The 18,485-nt window shown below is 28.6% G+C and overlaps 3 protein-coding genes across 4 annotated transcripts; 1 reads left to right on the top strand and 2 right to left on the bottom strand.

Annotated features, from left to right (window-relative positions):
- Positions 1-103: 103 nt before the first annotated feature.
- LOC105423228 (protein takeout) lies at positions 104-8,114 on the bottom strand. Of its 2 annotated transcripts, XM_011632902.3 has the most exons (5): positions 7,900-8,114; positions 7,660-7,829; positions 3,525-3,617; positions 1,239-1,520; positions 104-1,129 (listed from the first exon to the last, which is right to left on the bottom strand). In XM_011632902.3, exons 2-5 carry the CDS (start codon positions 7,781-7,783, stop codon positions 825-827), a joined length of 804 nt encoding a protein of 267 aa, XP_011631204.2. In that variant the 5' UTR covers positions 7,784-7,829; positions 7,900-8,114; the 3' UTR covers positions 104-824. The 2 variants fall into 2 exon arrangements, with proteins under 2 accessions (XP_011631204.2, XP_088928282.1); XM_089072156.1 differs by having other exon boundaries at positions 7,660-8,114.
- Positions 8,115-11,263: 3,149 nt separating this feature from the next.
- On the bottom strand, positions 11,264-13,912 carry LOC105423229 (protein takeout). The gene is made up of 4 exons (XM_011632903.3): positions 13,774-13,912; positions 12,769-12,877; positions 12,311-12,551; positions 11,264-12,127 (listed from the first exon to the last, which is right to left on the bottom strand). Exons 2-4 carry the CDS (start codon positions 12,842-12,844, stop codon positions 11,686-11,688), a joined length of 759 nt encoding a protein of 252 aa, XP_011631205.2. The 5' UTR covers positions 12,845-12,877; positions 13,774-13,912; the 3' UTR covers positions 11,264-11,685.
- Positions 13,741-17,551, top strand: LOC105423262 (uncharacterized). The gene is made up of 6 exons (XM_011632949.3): positions 13,741-14,592; positions 14,802-15,074; positions 15,211-15,480; positions 15,623-15,749; positions 15,823-15,978; positions 16,661-17,551. The coding sequence occupies exons 1-6, from the start codon at positions 13,741-13,743 to the stop codon at positions 16,780-16,782; spliced, it is 1,800 nt and encodes a 599-aa protein (XP_011631251.2). The 3' UTR covers positions 16,783-17,551.
- The last annotated feature ends 934 nt before the right edge of the window (positions 17,552-18,485 follow it).

Raw genomic sequence — 18,485 nt, 5'->3', positions numbered from 1 at the left:
AAGTATACCTTTAATTGCTAAATAATTAGTTGAAGATATTAATTTTAATGAGTATTTTTGCTTAGAGAAGCGTGTAAAAGTGGAAAAGTAAAAAGAAGAAATATAGAGAATTCGAAAGACTTTTTATTATCAAAATTGTGTGAAATTTTCTACTATCAGTTAAAATTGATTTAACAGTTACCTTTCATTAATTTGCAATTTAATACAAACTAAAATTCATTTATTTCGAGGTAGACATTTATTTATTTGTTTTATTAAAGAGTACTTGAAATGTATAAAATTATTAATACTTATGCCTTTCTAAATGTATCTATTTTATACAATTTCATATAATCATCTTTCGACGATAATGATAAATTTTATATGATAAATTGGAACGCGTTAATTCAATAAAATGAGTGTACGTATACGTGTGTACGTATAATAACTATAATATAAATGTTTGTAAATTGCATATCATTTTATTAACGACAAATCAAGTTCAACGATCTCAAAATCATAAAACAAAGTTTGAGAATGTACTGTCAATTTAAATCTATTACTTTCAAATCGATTAAAACGCATCAAATTTGTCGTAATTATTATTTATTTCATTAATTTAAAGTACGTGTGAATTATACGTAAACCGATTTTGATAAATCATGAATTATAATCAATACTCATTACGTATGTTTTATGCTTTTATAAATCTTATAAAGTCATGATTACTTATTTACTACGTATTATTATATAAAAAGAGTTACGATATTTGCAATCATGAAATGTATGATAGTCATGGATGTCGCGCGTGAAGTTCATATCGCGTTATCGAGAATTGGGAACTATTACGTATCGTGCATCCAAACTTTCAAGGGCAGTTTGGTGAAGACGGCATTCAGGAAGTCCTTAAAGTACTTGCCGATACTTGCACTGGCCGCCGGTCTCATCTCTTCAATGATTTCCTTGATATTCTGATTCAGGAACTGATTCATCGCTTGACCGATTACATTGTTGCCATTCAGGTGATCGTTTATGCGAAATCTGGCACGACCGAGACTGAAATCGATTAATAATCGAGAAATATTCATGTAACGAACGCCATTCTTCACTTCCTCGACACCCTGTATGCGAGCGACTGCCTTTACGTCTCCTAAAATATCAAGGTGTAAATATTAGAAGATTTATTCGCAATTAAGATTATGGTATATTTGTTTGATAAGTTATGATTAATATTTTATTATATCTCAGAGAATCCTTACCGAATAATGCCCAGAAATCGCCGTGACTTTGTATGGGGAAGAGGAGTACGTTCCCATTAATATCGTAACTGCCATGAATGTCGATCTTCGGTAAAGATAGATGTAGATCAAATCTATATGATGGTAAATTCACTCGTACTTTACTGATGCTATAGTTCCCTGGTCCTATTGTGGTGATGTTAGTGAAAATTGCTCTAACACGCACTGGACCTTGACCGTTCTCCATTTTCAATTCGGGAATTACCAACGGTTCTATAGGAGGCACATCCAATTCCGGAATACCTATATTAATTAAAATTTCAATTGGAAGCCTTTTTCAACTAGTTTACAGTTATAAAAAACAATGGAATTAGTAAGAAAGATGATAATAGAAGAAGAATTTTTCTTTGAATCATTCATTACGAAATTTGTCATAAAATTAATGACAATGATTTTTCTAAGTGCCTGTAAGTTTCTAAGTGTAAACGTCTTTGTAGATTCTCAAGAATAATAGAAATTTATTTCTTTTTAATCATATATTATGTATTATTATAAATCAGATATCATAAATTAAAAGACACGTTTCAATTACATAAAAATGATGTCGGCTGTGATTACGTTGATATCATTATCTAACGTTAAGCGCTACTTTCTTAATCCAGAATTCTTACGTCAATCATATTTTCAATTCAAATATTTTAGGAATTAACATCGAAATGAAAAATTTAACGACTTAACTTTTATTATATAATGTCAATAAGATTTTTCGATTGCGACTAGTTTGTAATTAAAATTGATAAGCTTGACTCTATCTGATCTCAAAGCATAAGTTGTAAAATATTTTCAGAATCACGTTTACATGTATTTATACGCGATATATTTAAAGGTCCGGCATGATTTCTTACGTATTCTAATTGATGAATGAATTTTCTCTTATATAAAACATATGCTATAACGAACGTGACAAATTTATATAACTTTATAATCATATATATTAAATAGCTATAACACAAATTTATATAACTTAATATAATTTAATTTCAAATAATATCATTTAATGTAAAAAAAACATATGTTCATTTTTAATGTATTTTATGTAACTTTAATTAAAATTTACACAAACTAGTAAATTATTAGATTTCAGATTATTAAACAAATAATATTAAATGCTTTTTAAATATAACAAAAATTCTAAATTGTTTCATATCAATGATGTAAATATATAAAATTTTCTTTTTAATTGTATTTTTATATAAATATTTAATTAGCCTGTACTTAAATGTGTTTTTTAACAGTTTTTGATTTCTTAATTTTAATTTATTGTATATAAGCTTGATTATCTTTTAATATATATATATTTTTTTTTAAATTTTTTAATATATATATATATATATATATATATATTATATATATATATATATATATATATATTACCTACGACCGGTACATAAATTTAATATATATATATATATATATATATATATATATATATATTTTTTTTTCAAAAAATAATTTTAAACAGAGCATAAACATTTTAACTTATGCATTTGGATTATTTTCAATTCTTTCGAAATTAATCGCTATTGTCAATATTTTGCAACAACGTGCGTGTAATTATGCCGTAATGCTTTTCTACGAAATTCCGAGTTCCGACTGCGCCTGTTACATAAAACGCCATTGTAAGTCTAAATCAGTTGTACAAATTTTCACGATATTTACGGTGCGAGCTCGTGCGTGAAGAAAGTTTACGGTACACTCTTACAACATGAGAATATGGTTTATGTAATAATCGCTACTATAATATTTTGCTATTTCTAAACTCTTATTTTATTAATTCATTGCGTGTATTAATTGCATTTAATACAAAGAGAAACGAAAATTTATTTTAATTTACTAAAATTGATATTATTTTTATCTTAAACTATTTAGATTTTGCAACAAATGTTTTAAGATGCTTTAAAATTAATTATTCAGGTATAAATCAAAATGATACATTATATAACTTTAAAAAACAAAATATTTAATAAAAGATTAAAAAGAAATTATATAACAAACAAAAAAATTAAAGTTACTTTTGTTTGTTAAAAAAAAATATGAAATTGTATAAGATCTATATTTTACGAACTTTTTTTTAATTTTTTTATATGTTATTATTTTTTTTATTTTTACACCAAGATTTTTAATTATATCGTTGAGCGAAATATCATCAAAAAGATGAGTATTATTATAAAGTAATGCAATTCTGTCAGTTACCATGTCTAGGTCTCTTACATTTCGTTAATTTGATAAATTGCCAAGTTTACTTACCTTTCACTAGGTATGGTTGGATATGGACGAGCGTATTAAGAAAGCATGAATCGATCTTTGGATCTTTCCTGCTGCATGGTAATATGTACTCAGCTGTAAAAAAAGCCTGAGTATAGGCGATTAAATATTACGTAATGTATTATATAATTAATAATAGACACGTTTAATAATAATAACGTATCATGGTGTTGAGCAATAAATTAATTGCGAGATTTTATAGGCAATGCACGTATCTGATAATCACCGTAAATCCTTCTAAGTAGCCTTCTTTAAACATTGACACATAATCTACTTCTCGAATTTTTAGTATACGCACAGTAGATGCTCACATGTTTTATCTGAATTGCAAATTTTTATGTACTACACTATAGATGTGTGTATAGATGTACTATAGTTTTATGTATTATACTATAGATGTGTGTTTTTTTTTTTTTTAACTGATCTTCTTGCATCATTCATCTTTCTACTTTTCCTCTCTATTTTAGTAACAGAAAGAGAAAAGATGAACGGTGCAAGAAGTTGAGTTGCAAAAAGAATAGAACTTATTATTACTTGAAGAAAGAGATATTTTATATCTCTGTAAATACTTTTTAGAACATAAAATAAATGAAACAATTTTTGTTTTAGATTATGAATAGCATATATTAGTAACTTTCATCTTTTTGCATTATATGAAATATTATATAATAATTATAGCACTAAAAAAATGTAAAGTATAGATAGTATGCGTAAGATATAAATAATATCTAAAAAAATATCTATAAATAATATCTATAAATAATATCTAAAAAAGTAGAATAATTAAAAGTTTGTATACTTGTTATATGCTTATTTAAGAAATAAGCATATAATTTATATGATATTTTATGGTTGTTACTATGATTTCAATGAATTATTAGCAAAAAATATTCATTGTTAATTCAAGCGATTTGATCAGAGTCTTTTTTTCTTATTGTAATATTGCACTAGTGATATATTTGTTCTAACGGAAACTACTTTACATGGAGTATCATATATCTGTTTTGTTTTTATACTTTTGCATAATTATTCCAGGAATCTCGAAATATTAACAATCAATTGACTCTGTATTTGAAAGATCGAAACTGAAAGAAAAACTAATTTAAGTGATCAAGATAATTCTAAATGTGATAATATTTGACCTTCACTAAGTAAAATTTGTGTGAATGTACAGCCTCACTTTAATGTTTTCGTACCATTATTACGTCTCGTGGAATCTGGACCATCCGACGCATCAGTGGCATGATTATTACGTCGTCACTTTCACTCAGAATACTCATTTGATTAATTTAATGAGAATGAATGTGTGCAAAGTGAAAGACAAAGAGAAAAAAAATATGGCACGAGCTGTAATGTTTGTAAACATAAATTTTATGGAAACAGGAAAATAAAGAAAAAAAAAAAAGAAAAAGATGTACATTTTTGCAAGTTTAAAATGTTGATCTGATGTTTAATTTATCATGCAAACAATTTTTTGAACATGCAAGTTGATCAGAAGAAAATTTTCACAAATTTTGGAAATTCAAAAATTCTTTTCATCACGCTCTTTTGAAATATTAAGCAGAACTTTTAATAATATAATTTGCAGCAAAGTATTTTGTAATTAATTAGGCCTATAATTATATCTTTTAACTGTTATGACAATATTAATTTAAAATCTATTAAATTTGTTTAATTAAAATTAATTGACTAAAGTATTTAAAATTTTAAAATAAAATTAAAAAATTTTTTTCCTTATTAATGCTCGTTATTTTATATTGATAAGCGTGTAAAAAATCATATAGTTAATATTAATAACTCCTGATATTAGTAACTCTTAGTTCTCTTAAAAATAAAGAAATAAAAAATCAATGCTAATTACTGTTTGCCTTATCGCATTATATTATAAAATTCCTGATTGAAGAAGGTTACTTTATGAATATGGAATGAATGATTGATATCGTATATGAATATCGATTTGATCGGAATGATTTAAAACTAATGATTTTGAGTTCGGCGATAAATCGCATTGGACATGCGGATTTCAGACTGCAAAAAACATGAATTTCAGGCAATAATGGATGAAGATTCGGCACAAACACAAAAAGAATTTATAGATAAGCTAAGATTTGCTCAAGTTATTTCCAAGCGATTACACGCGATGGGAAGAATTTACGAAGAAGAAAGATGAATGCCACCTACGTATACATCCTTTAAAGCACAATTTGTACTGCGAAAAATTTTTTGCTCGAAACCCAAGAAATGACAAACAGAACTAATCTAACTATTGTACCGTTGTTTCACAGTTTAATTCGTGGTTCCAATATGGCTACCTCAAGAAATGTCATTACTCGAGTGCAACATAAAGTATACAGAGTGGAGAATAGACAGTGTTTTGCGTACATCGTTGTAATACCGACTTTAACCTGATACTTTCTCCGGACGATTGCTGCCGATCCTCGACACCAGAAATTACGCAATCTCTGACATAACCTTCGCCACGCCACCGAGAAACGTTACGCCATATATCGAGACATTATATGGACCAATGTGTACGAATTGACCGATATCGCTTTTTGCACATGTCAATTATTTCATTAGAGCGACTATACAAGAAAAATTAGACATCTTATGAGATATATAAAAATTATCGTACGTGAAATAAAATAATTGAAAATAACACAGAAAGAATTGCAATACAATATTGTTGAATTCTATGCAAAACTAATTGATAGATTTTAATATCACTTTATCAAGGTCGTACTAACGTTAACTATCCATGCTTTTAAACTTTATTTCTTTCTTATTTCTTTCGTATTTTTAATTTTTATCAAAAAATTTTGATTTAAATTTTCTCTTAATATTTGTAAATATTTTATTAATGCAACGTTTCGTAGATAATTGTTCTTCATATTAATTATAACAAGAGAAGCAAGACGAATTATGTAGATAAAAATCAGTTTGTTCATAATAATATAAAATATAAATTTGTATATATTATTATAGTTTTCTTATTGCTTTTATACTTGTTAATTTATAATTACCATAAAGAAATTTTATGTTATAAAGACGTTACTTATATAAATATTGAAATAATACATACTATTACTATTAAAATATATATAAAATTATAACTTTTTAAAGCAAGTCAGTTGGTTGATTTGCAAAAATTAAATTTATAGCTTTAAATTTTGAAAATGTTGCGGAAAAGTTCGTACAACTGATAATTGACAGTTGCGATAGTGAAGAATGCAGATGTAATCAAGACAACGAGCTTCCGTCACGTAATCATATGTCTATTGTTTGTATTTCTTCGAATTACGACGAAAGAGAAAGGCAGATATGCTCGAGATGTTCACTGGAAAATGTAAATGAAAACGTGAGGTAAGATTACACTCGCGTAATCATTTCCTATTATCTTTTGTACGCACACGTAATCGGCATGATGAGATGTTCTCTCTCTTTCTTTTTTCCTCTTTTTCATTGAATGACCGCTAATACACAATTAATGCACATTTATATAGACTAACAAATATGGGTTCTAACATATCATTGAATTGTTATAGTAAGAATTATCATTAGAATAATAATAGAATAATAACGAATTCGGAAGTGAGTGAATTAATTCTTCCGCTATCTTTTAAATTCTAATGATATTGATTGAACAACTGTACATAACATCTTGAAATTTTCATGAATTTAACATTTAACATTTTGAATTTTCATGAATTTGATCAAAATATAAGTTAAGATAATTAAATAAATTATTAGAAATGTATAAAAACCTCAAATATATATTGAAATTATATTTGTAAATTTTATTCGATAAATGTTTAATAATAAATGTCGCTGTGACGTTAGTATTTTTAAAATGCATGATTTTAAAATCCGATCGAAAACAATCATTATCAGTATCATATGCATATCAATCGGTATGCATCGTATCATGGGCGATCAGGAATCTAATGAATATTACCACCATGGTACCTATGACTAACAACTGCACACACCGCATAACAATCAGTATCAATCGAATATCTAAGCTTTTAATCTGCGTGAAGGGCAATTTAGTAATAATAATTAGATAATTGTAACATGAATTTGGATGGACGGAAATTATTTTACGCGATGACCTTACGAGTGGGAAAATCCGGTTCGTTGAGCCCGTTATTGACTTCCGCAACGGTTTGATTCTCGCAAGACACCAAGACAGCCCAGCAGAGACCCAAGAGTAGGATGGAAGTTACCCTTGTAAAGGCCATTCTGTCAATAATCTTCTCGAGAAACACGACACTCCTCACTTCTCGTCTGTAAAAATGCGAGCAGATCCTTAACGATCACGCCATGCGATCGATTATCCTTCACGAGAGACGCTTACAAAGACTACGAACACCGAGCAACTCTTTTCCGGCAACTCTTCGAAGGTCGCGCAGAAAGTAATGATCGCGAAGTCGATGGGTCCTCGAAAGGGACCGATGTGAGAAAAGGGCTCAATGCAAACGAGAATCGAAGGCTTTTGCCGACGAGTTGCCGATGGCTACTTTGTGATAAACTAAGGACGGGACCCCTTCATATCCTGTCTTATATGCGTGGTGATCCCCCTACTCTGAAGGTACCACTACTGCCTGCCGACTTTAAGGAGCCAGTCATCGTGATCACTTCTTTCCACATCTGTCGTGACAACGCGCCCAGAACCAATCTTCTATGATCGGCTGTATACACGAAATTTGCATACGATTGCAACAATCATGACAATTATTGGATATTATTGTTAGAGCGCGTAGTTTTACGATCAAAAAATTTTCTGGGAAAACATTGAATCTTTATGACTTTTACGGCTCATCTTTCACACAATAATAAAGTCTATTATCTTAACTATTTTTACTTTTTACGATCTTTTTATTTTTGCAAAATTATTTATATAATTTTTCGTAAATCTTCCATTAAAAAATAAATATGATCGTAAAATAATGTTATTTTATGCACTTATGATCTTATTTAATAAATTGATAAAAAATTATATAATAATTAATATATGCATTTGATATAAGATTAATTAAACAATATGTATCTTTATTTTTTAATTTTTATATTAATGAATTCTGTCAATATAATTATGTAAAGTCGATTATAAACAATTTATAACAATTGTGTATATTGTGTAAATCTTAAAATGGTTTTTAAATTATTATAGCGTACAAAATTATAAATAGAATTTTATTTTGAAATTTAATGTAAGTAGTAAGTTAATGTAAGTATGTAAGTTATATAGAGTATATAAAACGGAATTTATTTATATTTGATATATTTTTTATATTTTAATAATTCAGTATAATTCAGTAATGCTGTTTATAAATATTTACAAATTCTTCTAATATTAACGCTAGAAGTTATTACTTCTAATTTTTAAATGAATGTATAATACATAATTTATGAATAATTGCTTTTAATTAATTGCTTTTAATTGTTTCTAATTTAATTTGATTTTTAAAATTTTTTATTTACCAGATGAAAGTTATATGCATTAAATTAAAACAATGAAATAAATCAATACGAATAAGTCTTTGTTCCGTGATGGTCAATAACAAACTTGATTGGCCAGGGCCATTTACGGTTCCATTGTCTCTTTGAATTTGTCCTCCGAGAAACCTGATTTTACATTGCATTTCTTGAATCGTGCATAACATACAAATAAATAACTTGAAAGTATATACCGCAAAAGTTTTATAAAATGGAGAACCAAGTTCACCTCGACGTTGCAATTATCTCCGTCATGATCTTATTTTATGTAAACTACATGAAAAACTTCTCATATAGATCTTTTTAAGTGAAAAAAACGTGATTAAATGTATTTTATGCTAACTAAGATATGTGATATAAACAGTTTGTCGTTTATATTTGTTTTTGTTATATATTGTCTAGAAATAGGAAAAAAGATATAAGTAAGAATATAAATCGAATACCATAAATAATTATATATTTTAATCAAAGTTAAAGTATAATTATTAATATTAATTATTATGTCAGTTATTTTTGATTGTTATGTCAGTTATATTTGAAAAAAATTAATTAAGAATAGCTATTTGATAATTAAAACATTTTTATTTTCTCGCATTACATGTCTTGTTACTAAGTAAATATCACATAAATAACAATTAAGTGTGAAATAAGTGAAACAATCTTCAAAAGAATTGCAACAAGATTTCATAATTACGTTGTAAGAGTGAAGAATGTCGACAAAATTACAGTAGAAAAGACCGAAAATGTAAAACACAGCTTCTATATAAGGAATTTTTATATTCAAAAGAATGAAATCTCTCAAAAATTACATTTACTTAAAAATTATTATTTTCACGTTTATTATTTCTTTTACTTATAATAAGTTTTACTTAAATTTGAAAAAATATATGTATATATGTATTAATTAATACATATATACATATATAATACTATTATATTATATCCTATATTTTTAATAGAATAATGAATATTTTTAATAGAATCAAAATTTATCATTGGATTATAAAATTTGTAATAAAAATATTATTATTTTATTTTTTATTTATTTAATAAAAATATTATTTTTGTAATAAAAATATTATTTTTATATATTTGTTTCCTTTTTGAACGAGTTTTTAGAAAATTTGTACAATTATTGCAATTTTTTTTATTGATTTTTACTTTGCCAAGATTTTTATTGCCTGATTGTGTTTCTTAGATAGTAATGTTTTATATGGTGTATCTTTTTGCAACATATTATAGTATAAACTGTAAATTAAAATGATATTTTTAATTTATATCTTTATTATGCTATTTATCAAAATAATTGTATTTAATGATTTTTAAATTTGATTCTGTTGTACCACTTTAGACAGAAAATATAAAATAAATTATGTGTTTAAAACAAATAAAATTATCTTTAGTATTTGTTGTTAATACACGATTTTCGTATTGGCAGTTTTATGACATAATGTACAGGAAATAAAATCTATAAGCTAATTAAAGTCACACAAAATGGAGTAATGGATTTTGATTTAGTATGTTTTCTTTAAAAGAGAACATTATGGCTGCGTTCGGAGAGCGCGCTACTAGCACTATCGCATTATTTCGTCTTTATTGCTCATTATATGTAAATTAAGGATAGAATAATGCGATAATTCTAATAGCACGCTCCCCAAATTCAGCCTATATATCATTATGAATCAAGAAAAAGTTTCAAAAGATTCTTAACGATACACCTAAGAGATGATTTTTAAATATACTTAGTTGCAAAGATGGTTAGCAGATTGAAGGAGCAAAATTTGTAGATGTAAAATGAAATGTGAGTCGCTTGAATTACATCTATTATATATGATATCATACATATTTTAAATCAGAAATTGTTGAAAGATATTTTGATTATTTGAAAGATATTTATTGATAAATTACAAAATAATATTATTGGGTAAACAGAGAAAAATAACAAATTTTTATACAATAAAAAGGAGCATAAATTAATATTATTTTATTCGTATTTTCAAGGAAATTACGTTATAGAATATAGAAAATTAATTTTTTTAGCCACAAAGTTATATCTCTAAATGAATGATGTTATTCCTTCTTTATTTTTAGCATGTAGAATTGCACATGCTAAAAATGCTGACAATGTTTGCTCACAGTACAAACATATCGACTTATGCTTCTATTTGTAGGAAATTATATAAACTATGTTCGTGATTTAAAAGATTAAAATTATGCATATATCCAAATTTAATATATTTATTATAGCATTTTAAGGAATGGAAGGATTGATTATTTACAGCGTATTAACAAGTTGATTTTAAATAAAATTAATAATAAAAGATGAATGTAATAAGTAAATAAATTTGCAATTTATAAAAATTAATAAAAAAAAGGCATCTTCAATACGATTTATTTTTGAAGCTGTCGCTGTCTCTCTCTCTCTCTCTCTCTCTCTCTCTCTCTCTTCAAAAAATGTATGTTTATATACATACACATATTTTCTAGATGAGTATAAATAAAATCTTAATGTATACAATACTGTTACATATTTAATTAATATGTTAATAAATATATATTAATAATCGGGTTGATTTATTTAATAATGAATTTATCTGCAAAATCTATCCACATTCGTAAAGAATAAATATAAAACGACAATTGTCTAAGGAGGTAGTAATGTATCTAATGGAAATTTCGAATAAATTTTATTCGAAAATGTCTTAAAGAGCTCTGAGACGGTGTTTTCAAGAGCTGGTTTAATTTCAGCCGCCACTGTTTTCCAGTTGTCATTTAAAAAGAGGTTCATGGCATCAGACAGAGTATTGTCGCCGTTAAATAAATTGTCTAAATGGATGTTCGCATGTCCAACGTCGAAATCTACGTAAAAGTCGGTAACGCGATAATGAATCTCCCCAGTTTTTCCGGATTGATAACGTTCACCTTGGATGATGGCTGTAACGTCGATATCGGTAAAATTGCCACGCGCCAATCCATTTCCGGTTATAGGCAACATCAGGATCTTTCCGTCCACATTGTACTGCGCATTCATTTCAAGACGTGGAAGATACAATTTCAATTTGACACGATCATTGTCGATATCAGTCCTGAAGAAATATAACATTAAATAAATTATGCGGACGACCTTTGATAATTTATAATTCACAAATCTTTAACGCGAATTGACATAAATTAATTAAAAAAGAACAAAATTCTTAAACTGTAAATTTTCGAGCTACTGATAAAATTTAAATCGTCTTTTAAACTGTTCTATTTTAAGAATTACGTACTTGACGCTCTTTAAAATGAAACTCGTTCCACCTTGAACCTCGATATCAGTATACGTCGACTTGAGGGAAATTGGACCGGCAGACTGGCTAATTTCAATCCGTGGCACGCGAAGCGGCTCGCAAGGTGGTATTTGTAACGTTGGAATACCCGTCTTTAAGTAAGGTCTTAACGAGTCGACGCTTCGTTTTATGCATTCGTTCAGACTCGGATCATTGCGATGACATATCTTCAAAAACGGCGCTAAAAGGAAAATTAGTCGAAAATTTTACAATTTTTCTTGAAAATATAATTAAATAAAATAATATTTTAGGCTAAATTCCTTTAAAAATTCAAGTACTAAAACTAGCAAATTATATATTGAATTATCTGTAATAATAGCATAAAAGACAAATAGATAGAGATAAAAATATTTATGTTTAAAGAAATTATTTCATAAAATAATTGATGTTTTACTCACGTATTTCACGAGTTTTTACTGCGACAAATCCAGTTAGTATCAATAAGGAGGTAAATATGTTCGCATTAATATGCATTGTGACTACGATGATTTCCACACGTAGAATAACCTGTCGGTACGAGTAATGCCAAGTCAAAATGCTAAGTAATGTAAGCGAATTTTACAATCGATCGCAATGCGCTGATTAGGCGATAATTGTTTTTTATGAATCCTCTGACGAATGATTTGCTTATTCGACACAAAATGACTTGTACTTTTCTTTTCGTGATACATTTATTAAACTTACATAGACAAATGCGCAATAGAGAGCAATTTAATTTATTTAAATTTTTTGATTCTTCTTTATAAAGAATATATTCATTTGAAATTCAATTTTTTTTTATCTGTGATAACTATTTGTCGTCATGGGCCTTGCTCTCCATTACATCATCGCGTAATGAAGGAATTTAAGGAAATGTTGTGCACACTATCGAAGAAAATCTATCGATGTCTGACTAAGAGCCACTTAACCAGCATCATATAAGACTGGTCCATGGCCCAGATTTTCTATGCCCTTCTACGATCAACTATAAAATCCTCTTGCGAGTGCATCGCCAGCTTACAGATCGCGTTAACCCTTTATGTTCGTGCGATCATCGAGTCTTCTTGAGTAGTCTTCATTTTTCAAGCAATTATCGATTATTTTTAAAAAAATGTTGTCTAAAATTATTGTGTACCAGAAACAAACGAGAAGCAACGTATGTTGAATCACATGTTAATGTGCACAATCTTTGCTTGCTTTCTATTAATATTTGTCGTCATTGGTATCATATTAATGTTGATTTATAAACCGATTTATATGTGGGAGATTGATATACCTTACTGAAGAACTAAAAAAATTTTTCTGTTCGATTCCACAATAAGAGAATACGTTTGAAATTTTTAACATCTTTATCAAAAATTATAATCTGTGAAAATTTAAAATCCGACAAAATGGCTAGACCAACGCAGTGGGGTGTTCTTCACCTGCTTATGGCGCTATTCTCTGTGATAATCTCGGCAGAATGCGCATTGTTAGAAATGTCTCGGATGCTCTGGAACCAGACAGTGTCTGGAAGTATAACGACAATAGGCAGACTGGACCCGTTGAGAGTGCCATTGATCAAGGTTGACCAATCCGAAGGCGACGCCAGTTACAGAGTCATCTTGAGGAACTTGGAGATCATCGGCCTGAATGGATCGGTGTTGGAAAGTATCCACCTTGCTCGCGGTGAGCTAAAATCCAATTTGAGCAAACTCGAGGCCGGATATATGAGCTACAGCGATCTCCGAGACGTGGATTCCATTAAGTATAAGTTTCACACTATAATGAGGGAACCCAATGTGCCTGAGGAGGGTTTCGAAGCCGTCGTTTCGCCCATTAATCGAGCTGCTGACATAAGGCCTTCTTCGCATCAAAACACTCGCTTCGACCGATTGCAACAAAATCACCAGGGTATCAGGATGTTCGAGCAAAGTCAGCAGTATAACAGGCGAATTCCTTTTCATTCTGATGGCACGACCACCTCCGACGGTTTTTACAGAAACAATTTGAAAACATCGAATAATTTGGATACAAATGCTGGAAATATCGAAAGTTTTAGGCAACCGGCTTACGTTCAGCCTATTTATACGCAAAGGATGAACAGTTTTCAAGGATATCATAGGAGTTCACAGGATGATAAAGATACGATCGATTGCGATGATACAAAGACTTCCCAGTATGGAAGAAATCAAGGCAATCAACAGTATGAACAAAGGCAAAGTGTTACTAGCAGATACACTGAACGACTCGGGGATGTTGAGGTTTGAAGAATTGTTATATTGTAATGAGATTTTATTATAACTTAATTAATTTAATCGAGTTAATTTTTTTCTCAAGTAATTTGTATGATATAATATTAATTATTTATTATAACATTTGCACTGTTATATTTTTACATAATTTATTTATACGTATATAAAAATAAAGTGTAGCCAATGAAATTTTCAAACTATTGAATTTGTTAAAATAGGTTTCCGCATCGGAAATAGTTAATGCTAGATTGAAGAGTCAAGGTGATGATGCAAGACCGCCTGCATTGTACAATAGAGAACAATCTTTGCGATCAAATGTGGCATCTTCGGGCAATGTTAAATCGTCAAGAAATGGAATGAGAGAGCGGTTGGATTACATCGACATCGTTTATGCGAATGACCAAGTTAATGGCAGCATAAAGCGTTTCGGTAATATGGGTATCGATCCCAAAGAGAATCGACGAGTATACGGCATCGAAGATGTTATGAAAGTGCTTATATGTTTTTAACTTATCGTACCCTTTTTAAATTATTACATTGAATATTATATTGTATTGTATTAAAATCTTTAAAAATTTTGATATAATCTATGAAATGTTTTGAGTTTTGCTCATATTTCTATTATAGGACATTCGGGAGAGCACAAAATTCTTTACTTATAATTTTACGGAAGGTGAAGCTTTAAAAAAAAGAAACGATATGATTGAAGCTGCGATGAAAGCTAAAAGATTAAAGGATTTAATTAGATATGCAAAGAATTATCAAGAACAGCAAGGGTATTTTGAAGAAGGCATGCAGCTAATCTATCATTACGGAATGGATGTAAAAAATGATAACATATCTCGAAACAACGGTACCAAAAGAACAAAACGAGCGCACTCTGAGAAAACAGTTGACGTAAGATAAACAGTTTAAATTTAAATACATTTTTAATAAGAAACTTGAATTGTCCAGAAATATAATAATATTAATAAATATAATAATGTTTCCATATAAAAAAATTTATTTATATGTATTATATGCTCTGAAAACATTACAGGATGACGTAATGCATGTGATATTGAGAATTCGTGTCCCATTGCTTCGTATAAAATCTCAATACACGCTTATGGGAAAAGTGGGGCAGGAGATGTTACGTGGCAACGGTCTGCTTGTCGGAAACTTTAGTAAGAAAATATAAAATATTGTTGAGTTGTGTTTAAAGACGGTAAAAACTATAAATTTTCATTATCTTAACAGCCGATGTAGTGGGCGATTTTTCGCTAGAATTGAAAAAAATCAACGAAAAACTGATGATTATTCGAGCTGCTAAAGCAAAACTTTCTGCGAAGGATAAGAAAATCAATCTTCAGGGTATGGACGAAAAGGGACCGATGAAAATTATTTTCAGTCATGGTAAGTATTGAGTAATTATATCAACTAAATGCTATCTTCAATGAAATAATTGAATTCTGTCATTCATTTCATTATAAATTTTGCTATTTATTTTTTGGGAGAAATTACTCCGGCATTCCCTTTTTTGGGAAAGAAAAATGAGCGTAAATAACAATTAACTATAAAGTAAATCGATTGATAGCTATAAATCCGATCTTGATAATTATTATGTGCAGTATCATATTTATTTTGGCTGCATTGCCTCAGTGCGATTCTTTTGTAATTACTTGGTAGGTATGAAAAGCCGAATTCTCTCTTGGAAAGTAGCATTGATCAATCCGCGATATGGCGATACCGCTTATCGAGTACAAGTACTCTACGTGCTACTGCCATAAAGAGTGTATATAGAAGCGAGAAAAATTCCGTATGTCTTATATTTTCAAGTACCTTAAACATGTTCCATTTCGTCGTTTCTCTTTCGAAATTACGAGGAAGTAAGAACAGAATATGGACAAAGTATCGTGACGATCAACGTCGCGAATTGTCGGAGACATAAGTACGCCGACACTCGATCACCGAGTAAAAGTTTTTGCTTTCTTGAGAACGCGACCGAACGAGTTCGTAACGAAACGATCCCGCGCGACATTAACTTGGTTAATTTTTCATTCTGTCGTTGACTTTTCTCTGCCTCCTCCTCTTTCAGGTTTAATGGCTGCAGAGGCAATCGCCGCGATGCTCGCCGACGACTTTGCGACCAAGGGACTCAGTGAAAGAACGGCTCACGCACTGATCTACAGAATGTACAAGGATTTACCAGTCAATTAATCAGTCTGCTTGATTGCTTGAGGCAATCGAGAACTCTGTTCTGCCGTCGGCAATGCGTTTCTGCAAATCATGTTTTATTTTATATATATTTATTTCTTTTTTCCTATCCTTATTCGAAAGTTTGACTGTTGGCCATGCTTTATTTTTTTACTATTCTGAATCGTTTATTTATCTTTGCTTTTATTTTATTTATTTTTTTTATTTATATTTACATATTGTTTTAGATTATTGACACTTTAGTTGTGCTTATTAATAGATACGCTTTTATTGCTTGCACGATTTACTTTTATTTATTTATTTATTTATTTTATATTTATTTATTTATTGCGTATAGAAATGTATTAATTTAAAACTAAAATCTTATATTTTATATTAATTTTATTGAATAAATTAAAATATGTCAACAAAAAATTGTTAACCATTTTTTCTTATTATCCTTGTATCATACATAGATATATAAATTGTATTATATATTATTATTACAAAAGGACTTATTATTTCTTACATAATTGCACTTAGAAAATTCAAATAATTACATCATTCTTGATTCTAATAGGGAAAGTTGCTTTACATTTTGAAATTCTATACGAATAAATTATCTTGTGTTGCACACAAAGCTTTTATCAACAAATAACTATAAGGTTATATATTTGTTGTAATTACGATAATAAAGTATTATTAAAAATAAATTAACGTCATAAATTTTCTTCTTGTCAATAAATCTTGCTTGATTTAACTTTTAAATAATTTTGATCATTTAACATTTGTTTTTCTTTCTCTTGTTTTTGTCATTTACGTTTATCCTCAATTTACTTATTTGCCACGTCATTGATTAACTTATTTTATTAATTTTGAATAATTCTCGTTATATGAAAAGTGATTATGGAACATTTAGCTTAATAGGTATTTTTAATCGCGCAATTTCATAAATCTTAGTCATTTATAGAAATTGCTAAAAATAAAAAATAAAAGAATACAAATCACGCGCAACAGAGTTCAATCAACTTCGCATGTTTTGAAGTAGAAAAAATTAATCATCTGCTGAAGTAAATTATAAGTTAATCCGCTTGTTAGATTGTTATTGACGGCAAATAAGAGAATCCTCGTGAATTTTAATAATTGAGTAACTTCTCCATCTAAAGAAAAAATATATGCTCGCAGATCGCAACCCTGGCCTACGACCTGAAAGTTCTTATTGACATTTTCACCACATCGTAATCTCCGCACGTAACTTTGTACCTATGTATACCTTCGTACCGGTATAATTCTAATCTTCTTACATATGTAACACTTACCACATACATATTACCACATCTTATTATGCGTTTATATTACGTAATAAAGTAGTGGGTGCACGTTATGCTTTCGTGTCTAACAATGCGGACACGAGCAAAATTTTCTATATTTTATCCATTACTAATTCTATACTAAAATGAAAATGTTGAATAATTACATTAACATATTGCTGTATGATTAACAGAATTGCCTATAATTACAATCCTTTATTATTATGCAGAGTAAACGAAACAAGTCAAGATTTAAAAAGCAAGTAATAACGATCTTATACTTTTTACCCTTTTGTGAGAATTATTTACTCTTTAAGTTTTAAACTTATTTCCCATTACTTTGTATATAAAAATACAGAAGATAAATATCGACGGTTTTTAAATATATGACAGAGAGATGATGAAGCTAATTATTAT

The sequence above is a fragment of the Pogonomyrmex barbatus genome, unplaced genomic scaffold, assembly GCF_055798465.1.
Source record: "Pogonomyrmex barbatus isolate J1 unplaced genomic scaffold, ASM5579846v1 scaffold13, whole genome shotgun sequence".
In the NCBI taxonomy this organism is placed as follows: Eukaryota; Metazoa; Arthropoda; class Insecta; order Hymenoptera; family Formicidae; genus Pogonomyrmex; species Pogonomyrmex barbatus.
Note: the sequence above shows the minus strand (reverse complement) of the source record. Positions and strands in the feature narration are given on the sequence as shown.

What these genes read in the sequence shown, in the direction of transcription:
- LOC105423228 (XM_089072156.1), bottom strand. Translation starts at nt 7,783, where the DNA reads ATGGCCTTTACAAGGGTAACTTCCATCCTACTCTTGGGTCTCTGCTGG. An exon ending in CGAACCGGATTTTCCCACTC is followed by an intron (nt 3,618 to 7,659) that starts GTAAGGTCATCG and finishes CTTTTTTTACAG; the next exon opens with CTGAGTACATATTACCATGC. An exon ending in CGATTTCTGGGCATTATTCG is followed by an intron (nt 1,130 to 1,238) that starts GTAAGGATTCTC and finishes TTGATATTTTAG; the next exon opens with GAGACGTAAAGGCAGTCGCT.
- LOC105423262 (XM_011632949.3), top strand. Translation starts at nt 13,741, where the DNA reads ATGGCTAGACCAACGCAGTGGGGTGTTCTTCACCTGCTTATGGCGCTA. An exon ending in GCATCGAAGATGTTATGAAA is followed by an intron (nt 15,075 to 15,210) that starts GTGCTTATATGT and finishes TTTCTATTATAG; the next exon opens with GACATTCGGGAGAGCACAAA. An exon ending in GAAAATTATTTTCAGTCATG is followed by an intron (nt 15,979 to 16,660) that starts GTAAGTATTGAG and finishes CTCCTCTTTCAG; the next exon opens with GTTTAATGGCTGCAGAGGCA.
- LOC105423229 (XM_011632903.3), bottom strand. Translation starts at nt 12,844, where the DNA reads ATGCATATTAATGCGAACATATTTACCTCCTTATTGATACTAACTGGA. An exon ending in AGTAAAAACTCGTGAAATAC is followed by an intron (nt 12,552 to 12,768) that starts GTGAGTAAAACA and finishes TTTTCCTTTTAG; the next exon opens with CGCCGTTTTTGAAGATATGT. An exon ending in TTCATTTTAAAGAGCGTCAA is followed by an intron (nt 12,128 to 12,310) that starts GTACGTAATTCT and finishes ATATTTCTTCAG; the next exon opens with GACTGATATCGACAATGATC.